The following is an 11,021-nucleotide window of genomic DNA, read 5'->3' on the forward strand; positions in this document are numbered from 1 at the left end:
ACATGGAAACAGTTTTATTGCTCAGGTGCCCTAACCGCTGGTGCCATACGTCGCCACCGATGACAGTGAAGGAAATATGCCCTAGAGGCAATAATAAAGTTATTATTTATTTCCTTATATCATGATAAATGTTTATTATTCATGCTAGAATTGTATTAACCGGAAACATAATACATGTGTGAATACATAGACAAACATAGTGTCACTAGTATGCCTCTACTTGACTAGCTCGTTGATCAAAGAGGGTTATGTTTCCTAGCCATAGACATGAGTTGTCATTTGATTAACGGGATCACATCATTAGGAGAATGATGTGATTGACTTGACCCATTCCGTTAGCTTAGCACACGATCGTTGAGTAATCTGCTATTGCTTTCTTCATGACTTATACATGTTCCTATGACTATGAGATTATGCAACTCCCGTTTACCGGAGGAACACTTTGTGTGCTACCAAACGTCACAACGTAACTGGGTGATTATAAAGGTGCTCTACAGGTGTCTCCAAAGGTACTTGTTGGGTTGGCGTATTTCAAGATTAGGATTTGTCACTCCGATTGTCGGAGAGGTATCTCTGGGCCCTCTCGGTAATGCACATCACTATAAGCCTTGCAAGCAATGTGACTAATGAGTTAGTTACGAGATGATGCATTACATAAAACGAGTAAAGAGACTTGTAGGTAACGAGATTGAACTAGGTATTGAGATACCGACGATCGAATCCCGGGCAAGTAACATACCGATGACAAAGGGAACAACGTATGTTGTTATGCGGTCTGACCGATAAAGATCTCCGTAGAATATGTGGGAGCCAATATGAGCATCCAGGTTTCGCTATTGGTTATTGACCGGAGACGTGTCTCGGTCATGTCTACATAGTTCTCGAACCCGTAGGGTCCGCACGCTTAAAGTTTCGATGACGGTTATATTATGAGTTTATGTGATTTGATGTATCGAAGGTAGTTCGGAGTCCCGGATGAGATCGGGGACATGACGAGGAGTCTCGAGATGGTCGACACGTAAAGATCGATATATTGGACGATTATATTAGGACATCGGAAAGGTTCCGAGTGATTTGGGTATTTTTCGGAGTATCGGAGAGTTACGGGAATTCGTATTGGGCCTTAATGGGCCATACGGGAAAGGAGAAAAAGACCCCAAAGGGTGGCCGCACCCCTCCCCATGGGCTGGTCCGAATTGGACTAGGGAGGGGGGCGCCCCCTTCCTTCTTTCTCCTTCTCCCTTCCCTTCTCCTACTCCAACGAGGAAAGGAGGAGTAGGACTCCCCCCTTGAGCGCGCCTCCTCCCCTTGGCCGGCCCCCTCCTCCTTGCTCCTTTATATACGGGGGCAGGGGAGCACCCCAAAGACACAACAATTGATCATTGATCTCTTAGCCGTGTGCGGTTCCCCCCTCCATCATAATCCACCTCGATAATATCGTAGCGGTGCTTAGGCGAAGCCCTGCGTCGGTAGAACATCATCATCATCACCACGCCGTCGTGCTGATGAAACTCTCCCTCAACACTCGGCTGGACCGGAGTTCGAGGGACGTCATCGGGCTGAACGTGTGCTAAACTCGGAGGTGCCGTACGTTCGGTACTTGATCGTTCGGATCATGAAGACGTACGACTACATCAACCGCGTTGTGCTAACGCTTCCGCTTTCGGTCCACGAGGGTACGTAGACAACACTCTCCCCTCTCGTTGCTATGCATCACCATGATCTTGCGTGTGCGTAGGATTTTTTTTGAAATTACTACGTTCCCCAACAGTGGCATCCGAGCCTGGTTTTATGCGTAGATGTCATATGCACGAGTAGAACACAAGTGAGTTGTGGGCGATATAAGTCATACTGCTTACCAGCATGTCATACTTTGGTTCGGCGGTATTGTTGGATGAAGCGGCCCGGACTGACATTACGCGTACGCTTACGCAAGACTGGTTTTACCGCCGTGCTATGCACACAGGTGACCAGCGGGTGTCAGTTTCTCCAACTTTAGTTGAACTGAGTGTGGCTACGCCCAGTCCTTGCGAAGGTTAAAACAACACCAACTTGACAAACTATCGTTGCGGTTTTGATGCGTAGGTAAGAACGATTCTTGCTTAGCCCGTAGCAGCCACGTAAAACTTGCAACAACAAAGTAGAGGATGTCTAACTTGTTTTTGCAGGGCATTTTGTGATGTGATATGGTCAAGACATGATGCTATATTTTGTTGTATGAGATGATCTGTTTTGTTGAAGTTATTGGCAACTGGCAGAAGCCTTATGGTTGTCTCTTTATTGCATAAGATGCAAGTGCCAAATAATTTCTTTACTTTATCGCTATGCGATAGCAATAGTTGCAAGAGCATTAGTTGGCGAGACGACCATGTGATGACACATTGATATAGATCAAGATGATGGAGATCATGGTGTCATGCCGGTGACGATGGAGATCAGGACGATGCTTTGGAGATGGAGATCAAAGGCACAAGATGATGATGGACATATCATGTCACATATTATGATTGCATGTGATGTTTATCTATTATACATCTTATTTTGCTTAGTTCGGCGGTAGCTTTATAAGATGATCACTCACTAAATTATCAAGGTATAAGTGTTCTCCCTGAGTATGCACCGTTGCGAAAGTTCTTCGTGCTGAGACACCACGTTATGATCGGGTGTGATAGGCTCTACGTTCAAATACAACGGGTGCAAAACAGTTGCACACGCGGAATACTCAGGTTAAACTTGACGAGCCTAGCATATAACAGATATGGCCTCGGAACACTGAGACCGAAAGGTCGAGCGTGAATCATATAGTAGATATGATCAACATAGTGATGTTCACCATTGAAACTACTCCATCTCACGTGATGATCGGACATGGTTTAGTTGATGTGGATCACGTGATCACTTAGAGGATTAGAGGGATGTCTATCTAAGTGGGAGTTCTTAAGTAATATGATTAATTGAACTTTAATTAATCATGAAATTAGTCCTGGTAGTATTAGCTTATATATGTTGTAGATCAATAGCTCGCGATGTTACTCCCCGTTTATGTTTTATATGTGTTCCCAGAGAAAACTAAGTTGAAAGATGTTAGTAGCAATGATGCGGATTGGATCCGTGATCTGAGGTTTATCCTCATTGCTGCACAGAAGAATTATGTCCTTGATGCACCGCTAGGTGACGGACCTATTGCATGAGCATATGCAGACGTTATGAACGTTTTGACAAGCTCTGTATGATAACTACTTGATAGTTCAGTGCACCATGCTTTACGGCTTAGAACCGGGACTTCAAAAATTGTTTTGAATGCCACGGAGCATATAAGATGTTCCAAGAGTTGAAATTGGTATTTCATACTCATGCCCGTGTCGAGAGGTATGAGACCTCTGATAGTACTTTGCCTACAAGATGGAGGAGAATTGCTCAGCTTGTGAGTATGTGCTCAGATTGTTTGGGTACTACAAGTGCTTGAATCAAGTGGGAGTTAATCTTCCAGATAAAATAGTGATTGACAGAATTCTCTAGTCACCATCATCAAGTTAGTAGAACTTCGTGATGAACTATAATATGCAAGGGATAATAGAAACAATTCCCAAGCTCTTCGTGATGCTGAAATCGACGAAGGTAGAAATCAAGAAAAACATCAAGTGCTGATGGTTGAGGAGACCACTAGTTTCAAGAAAACGGCAAAGGGAGGAAGGGGAACTTCAAGAAGAACGGCAAGCAAGTTGCTGCTCAAGTGAAGAAGCCCAAGTCTGGTCCTAAGCCAGAGACTAAGTGCTTTTACTGCAAAGGGACTGGTCACTGGAAGCAGAACTGCCCCAAGTATTTGGCGGATAAGAAGGATGGCAAAGTGAACAAAGGTATATTTGATATACAAATTATTGATGTGTATTTTACTAGTGTTCGTAGCAACCCCTCGATATTTGATACTGGTTCAGTTACTAAGAGTAGTAACTCGAAACAGGAGTTGCGGAATGAACAGAGACTAGTTAAGGGTGAAGTGATGATGTGTGTTGGAAATGGTTCCAAGATTGATATGATCATCATCGCACGCTCCCTACACTTTCGGGATTAGTGTTGAACCTAAATAAGTGTTATTTGGTGTTTGCGTTGAGCATGAATATGATTTGATCATGTTTATTGCAATACAATTATTCATTTAATTTAGAGAATAATTGTTGTTCTATTTACATGAATAAAACCTTCTATGGTCATACACCCAATGAAAATGGTTTGTTGGATCTCGATCGTAGTGATACACATATTCATAATATTGAAGCCAAAAGATGCAAAGTTAATAATGATAATGCAACTTATTTGTGGCACTGCCGTTTAGGTCATATTGGTCTAAAGCGCATGAAGAAACTCCATGTTGATGGGATTTTGGAATCACTTGATTATGAATCACTTGATGCTTGCGAACCATGCCTCTTGGGCAAGATGACTAAAACGTCGTTCTACGGAACAATGGACCAAGCAACAGATTTGTTGGAAATCATACATACTGATGTATGTGGTCCGATGAATATGAGGCTCACAACGGGTATCATTATTTTCTGACCTTCACAGATGATTTGAGCAGATATGGGTATATCTACTTAATGAAACAAAAGTCTGAAACATTTGAAAAGTTCATATAATTTCAGAATGAAGTGGAAAATCATCGTAACAAGAAAATATAAGTTTCTACGATCTGATCATGGAGAAGAATATTTGAGTTACGAGTTTGGTCTTCAATTAAAACAATGTGAAATAGTTTCACTGCTCACGCCACCTGGAACACCACAGTGTAGTGGTGTGTTTGAACATCGTAACCGTACTATATTAGATATGGTGCAATCTATGATGTTTCTTACCGATTTACCACTATTGTTTTGGGGTTATGCATTAGAGACAGCTGCATTCACGTTAAATAGGACACCATCTAAATCCGTTGAGATGACACCATATGAACTGTGGTTTGGCAAGAAACTAAAGTTGTCGTTTCTTAAAGTTTGGGGTTGTGATGCTTATATGAAAAAGTTTCATCCTAATAAGCTCAAACCCAAATCGGAGAAATATGTCTTCATAGGATACCCAAAGGAGACTGTTGGGTACACCTTCTATCACAAATCCGAAGGCAAGACTTATTCAGAGTTTTTCTAGAGAAGGAGTTTCTCTCGAAAGAAGTGAGTGGGAGGAAAGTAGAACTTGATGAGGTAACTGTACCTGCTCCCTTATTGGAAAGTAGTTATCACAGAAATTTGTTCCTGTGACTCCTACACCAATTAGTGAGGAAGATAATGATGATGATCATGTAACTTCATATCAAGTTACTACCAAACCTCGTAGGTCAACCAGAGTAAGATCCGCACCAGAGTTGTACGGTAATCCTATTCTGGAGGTCATGTTACTTGACCATGATGAACCTACGAACTATGAGGAAGCGATGATGAGCCCAGATTCCGCAAAATGGCTTGAGGCCATAAAATCTGAGATGGGATCCATGTATGAGAACAAAGTATGGACTTTGGTTGACTTGCCCAATGATCGGCAAGCCATAGAAAATAAATGGATCTTCAAGAGGAAGACGGACGTTGATAGTAGTGTTACTATCTACAAAGCTATACTTGTCGAAAAAGGTTTTTGACAAAGTTCAAGGTGTTGAATACGATGAGAGTTTCTTACTCGTATCTATGTTAAGTCTGTCCAAATCATGTTAGCAATTGCCGCATTTTATGAAATCTGGCAAATGGATAAACAAAACTGCATTCCTTAATAGATTTATTAAAGAAGAGTTGTATATGATACAACCAGAAGGTTTTGTCAATCCTAAAGGTGCTAACAAAATATGCAAGCTCCAGCGATCCATCTATGGACTGGTGCAAGCATCTCGGAGTTGGAATATACACTTTGATAAGTTGATCAAAGCATATAGTTTTATACAGACTTGCGATGAAGCCTGTATTTACAAGAAAGTGAGTGGGAGCACTACAACATTTCTCATAAGTATATGTGAATGATATATTGTTGATCGGAAATAATGTAGAATTATTCTGCAAAGCATAAAGGAGTGTTTGAAAGGAATTTTCCAAAGAAAGACCTCGGTGAAGCTGTTGACATATTGAGCATCAATATCTATAGAGATAGATCAAGACGCTTGATAAGTTTTTTTCAATGAGTACATACCTTGACAAGATTTTGAAGTAGTTCAAAATAGAACAGTCAAAGAAAGAGTTCTTGTCTGTGTTAGAAGGTGTGAAATTGAGTAAGACTCAAAACCCGACCACGACAGAAGATAGAAAGAGAATGAAAGTCATTCCCTATGCCTCAGCCATATGTTCTATAAAGTATGCCATGCTATGTACCAAATCTATTGTATACCCTACATTGATTTTGGCAAGGGAGTACAATAGTGATCTAGGAGTAGATCACTGGACAGCGGTCAAAATTATCCTTAGTGGAATAAGGATATTTTTCTCGATTATGGAGGTGACAAAAAGGTTCGTCGTAAAGGGTTACGTTGATGCAAGTTTTGACACTAATCTAGATGACTCTAAGTCTCAATCTGGATACATATTGAAAGTGGGAGCAATTAGCTAGAGTAGCTCCGTGCAGAGCATTGTTGACATAGAAATTTGCAAAATACATACGGATCTGAATGTGGCAGACCCGTTGACTAAACTTCTCTCACAAGCAAAACATGATCACACCTTAGTACTCTTTGGGTGTTAACGCATAGCGATGTGAACTAGATTACCGAATCTAGTAAACCCTTTGGGTGTTGGTCACATGGCGATGTGAACTATGGGTGTTAATCACATAATGATGTGGACTATTGATGTTGATCACATGGCGATGTGATCTAGATTATTGACTCTAGTGCAAGTGGGAGACTGAAGGAAATATGCCCTAGAGGCAATAATAAAGTTATTATTTATTTCCTTATATCATGATAAATGTTTATTATTCATGCTAGAATTGTATTAACCGGAAACATAATACATGTGTGAATACATAGACAAACATAGTGTCACTAGTATGCCTCTACTTGACTAGCTCGTTGATCAAAGAGGGTTATGTTTCCTAGCCATAGACATGAGTTGTCATTTGATTAACGGGATCACATCATTAGGAGAATGATGTGATTGACTTGACCCATTCCGTTAGCTTAGCACACGATCGTTGAGTAATCTGCTATTGCTTTCTTCATGACTTATACATGTTCCTATGACTATGAGATTATGCAACTCCCGTTTACTGGAGGAACACTTTGTGTGCTACCAAACGTCACAACGTAACTGGGTGATTATAAAGGTGCTCTACAGGTGTCTCCAAAGGTACTTGTTGGGTTGGCGTATTTCGAGATTAGGATTTGTCACTCCGATTGTCGGAGAGATATCTCTGGGCCCTCTCGGTAATGCACATCACTATAAGCCTTGCAAGCAATGTGACTAATGAGTTAGTTACGAGATGATGCATTACATAACGAGTAAAGAGACTTGCCGGTAATGAGATTTAACTAGGTATTGAGATACCGACGATCAAATCTCGGGCAAGTAACATACCGATGACAAAGGGAACAACGTATGTTGTTCTGCGGTCTGACTGATAAAGATCTTCGTAGAATATGTGGGAGCCAATATGAGCATCCAGGTTCCGCTATTGGTTATTGACCGGAGACGTGTCTCGGTCATGTCTACATAGTTCTCGAACCCGTAGGGTCCGCACGCTTAAAGTTTCGATGATGGTTATATTATGAGTTTATGTGATTTGATGTACCGAAGGTAGTTCAGAGTCCCGGATGAGATCGGGGACATGACGAGGAGTCTCGAAATGGTCGACACGTAAAGATCGATATATTGGACGACTATATTCGGACATTGGAAAGGTTCCGAGTGATTCGGGTATTTTTCGGAGTACCGGAGAGTTACGGGAATTCGTATTGGGCCTTAATGGGCCATATGGGAAAGGAGAAAAAGACCCCAAAGGGTGGCCGCACCCCTCCCCATGGGCTGGTCCGAATTGGACTAGGGAGGGGGGCGCCCCTTTCCTTCTTTCTCCTTCTCCCTTCTCTTCTCCTACTCCAACAAGGAAAGGAGGAGTAGGACTCCCCCCTTGGGCATGCCTCCTCCCCTTGGTCGGCCCCCTCCTCCTTGCTCCTTTATATACAGGGGCAGGGGAGCACCCCAAAGACACAACAATTGATCATTGATCTCTTAGCCGTGTGCGGTGCCCCCTCCACCATAATCCACCTCGATAATATCGTAGCGGTGCTTAGGCGAAGCCCTGCGTCGGTAGAACATCATCATCATCACCACGCCGTCGTTCTGACGAAACTCTCCCTCAACACTCGGCTGGATCGGAGTTCGAGGGACGTCATCGGGCTGAACGTGTGCTGAACTCGGAGGTGATGTACGTTCGGTACTTGATCGGTCGGATCGTGAAGACGTACGACTACATCAACCGCGTTGTGCTAACGCTTCCGCTTTCGGTCTATGAGGGTACGTAGACAACACTCTCCCCTCTCGTTGCTATGCATCACCATGATCTTGCGTGTGCGTAGGAATTTTTTTGAAATTACTACGTTCCCCAACAGGCAGTGAGAAGAGCTTGCACGCCGGTGTTGGAGAAGAATGGGTAGAGGTCACCGTGGCTATTGCACCTCATGATGGTCTTGCGGGTGGCTAGGTCCTTCATGGAAAAACCGAACGGATCAAATTCTATACTGCAAGAATTATCAATGGTAAAACGACGAACGGAAATAAGGTTTTTGATGATAGTGGGTGATACTAGAACGTCATTAAGAGAGAAGGAGGAAAATTTAGTAGAGCCAATAGCACTAACGGGTAAGAGAGACCCATCTCCAACAACAATACCAGAAGATTGACGCAAAGATGGGGAAGAAAGCTTGGAGAGAGCGTGCGCCATCCCAGTCACGTGAGAGGAGGCTCCGGTGTTGAGGAACCACTCCTGGCCTCCGCCGCCGGCGTTGTGCTGCATGGACAGGTTCTAGAGGGCCGCGTAGAGCTGGTTATATTGCTCCCACGAGGGCTCCCCGGTCGGCGGTGCGGTGGCCACGGGATAGTCCTGGTGTGGCGGCGGCAGGCGCGGGCCGAGGATGCCCACAACGTTCGGCGCGGCCCATGCAGGACGAGGTGGACTCGGGCCCGGGAGCATGGTGTCGTATGGGGCGAAGAAACCAGAGAGCGGCGGGCCTGGGGTCGGTGGAGTAGCACCGTGCCCGGTCGAGGGGCCAGCGGAGGAGGAGCCACGGCCACGTCCACGGCCGCGGGATCCAGGGTCACCGTTGGGGGAGGCAGTGCTCCCTTTGCCCTTGTCGTTGGAGCCCCGGTCGGCGGAGGAGGCCGAAGGAGCGCGGTCGTTGGAGGAGGGTGCGCCGCCGGCGATGGTAAGGGCGGTGGCGGTGGCCTCGGGTCGTCCGTCAAGGCGAGCGCGCTCGTCAGCGGCGATTTCCTCCATGAGGAGGCGCGAGCGCGCCTGCACGAACGAGGGGAACGGCGTCTGCATCGGAAGGAGCGTCGCCATGATCTGGAATTTGCGGGAGAGCCCGCGGATGAGCTGGAGGGTGAGGGCGCGATCGGTGATGTGGTCGCCGACGTCCCCGAGCTCGTTGGCGAGGGACTTGAGAAGCCGACAGTACTCGGCGATGGACAGGCCCCCCTGGACCAAGTTGCGGAATTCCACGCCGAGGATGATGGCGTGCCCCGCTTGATTGTCGCGGAAGAGCAGGTATAGCTGGGACCAGATGTCGAACGCGATGCTCTTCGGGGAGGCGACAACGTCCAGCAGCTCGTCGGCGACGACCCCGTGAAACCACAGGACGACCGTGAGGTCATCGTTGCGCCAGACCGCGCTCTGGTGGAGCGGCGCGGCGTAGGCATCAAGATGGGTCTGCACGTTGTATTTGCAACAGATATAGTAAAAAAGTTTGCGCCGCTTGGTGTAGTTATCGGACTCCAATTCCAGCGGCGTGTGGAAGTGATGCGCGATGGACGCCTGGAGGGCGGCGGAGGAAGACGAGCCGACGTCCGGCGCGGCCAGGTGCGGGAGCACGGCGGGGCGCAGGACAGGATCGCTCCCGGCGGTGCGAAGAGGAGTCACGGCGAGGGCAGGCGTGGCGAGGTGGAGCCCGGGAGCCGCGGTGGAGGAGGAAGAAGGGGCCGCCTCGGGAACCGGCTCCTTGCCGCGGACGACGTCGGGCACGAGACAGGGAGTGGGTGTCGCGACGGGGGCAACACGGGCCGCGGCGGGTGCCGTGGGGGGCATCGGCGCGAGAGTGCGGACGGGAGGGGTGTCGAAGAGGCGCTGGGCAGAGGGAGGGGTGTAGAGGGATTCGAGATCGGTAGAGCGGGAGCGGCGGAGGAGCCGATCCATGGCGGAAGCGAAAGCGGAAAAGGGGGATCGAAGAAGTCTGATACCAAGCTAAGTTGTATTACTCTCGCAAACTGATTACATTGGCCACGACGGGCTTATATAGGAGGAGTACATGGAGAGAGGGAGAAAGTGTACAACGGCACCCCTGCCATGCAGGGCGTGCGGGCGCACGTAGGCGCATGAAGAGCGTGGGCAGTTGGCCTAGCTAGAGACTCGGCGAGGTGGGTTAGCCACCTGGGAGCTGCTGTAGACGTGTCGTCGAACAGTCATGACCATACATGATCTGGGGCAACGGGTCCTGGCCCGTGTCGCTCGCACGACGAGCAGGCTGTACACTGGCGTCCTGACCATCGACACGCCCAAGTGCCTGCTGTCCAAGCAAGACGATGAAACGTGGAGGTGGCACGCCCGTATGGGGCACCTTCACTTTCGTGCTCTGCGTGCTATGTCTGCTATGGAGATGGTACGCGGGATGCCGCTGCTCGATCACGTCGAGGAGTGCTGTGATGGGTGCGCACTGGGGAAGCAACACCGAGCTCCCTTTCCGCAAGCTGCTGCATACCGAGCCGAACGCAACCTGGAGCTGGTTCACACCGATTTGTGCGTCCCCATCTTGCCAACCACGCCAGGAGGTAACAGATACTTCT

The 11,021-nt window shown here is 46.8% G+C and overlaps 1 protein-coding gene across 1 annotated transcript; it reads right to left on the reverse strand.

The window, feature by feature from the left end:
- Positions 1-8,988: 8,988 nt before the first annotated feature.
- LOC147974468 (uncharacterized) lies at positions 8,989-10,374 on the reverse strand. Its single transcript, XM_087520049.1, has one exon. The coding sequence runs from the start codon at positions 10,372-10,374 to the stop codon at positions 8,989-8,991; it is 1,386 nt and encodes a 461-aa protein (XP_087376175.1).
- Positions 10,375-11,021: the final 647 nt, after the last annotated feature.

The sequence above is a fragment of the Triticum urartu genome, chromosome 4A (genome assembly GCF_056163025.1).
Source record: "Triticum urartu cultivar PI428250 chromosome 4A, HENAU_Tu73, whole genome shotgun sequence".
NCBI classification, from domain to species: Eukaryota; Viridiplantae; Streptophyta; class Magnoliopsida; order Poales; family Poaceae; genus Triticum; species Triticum urartu.

Coding starts and splice junctions, on each gene's coding strand:
- LOC147974468 (XM_087520049.1), bottom strand. CDS start 10,374: ATGGATCGGCTCCTCCGCCGCTCCCGCTCTACCGATCTCGAATCCCTC.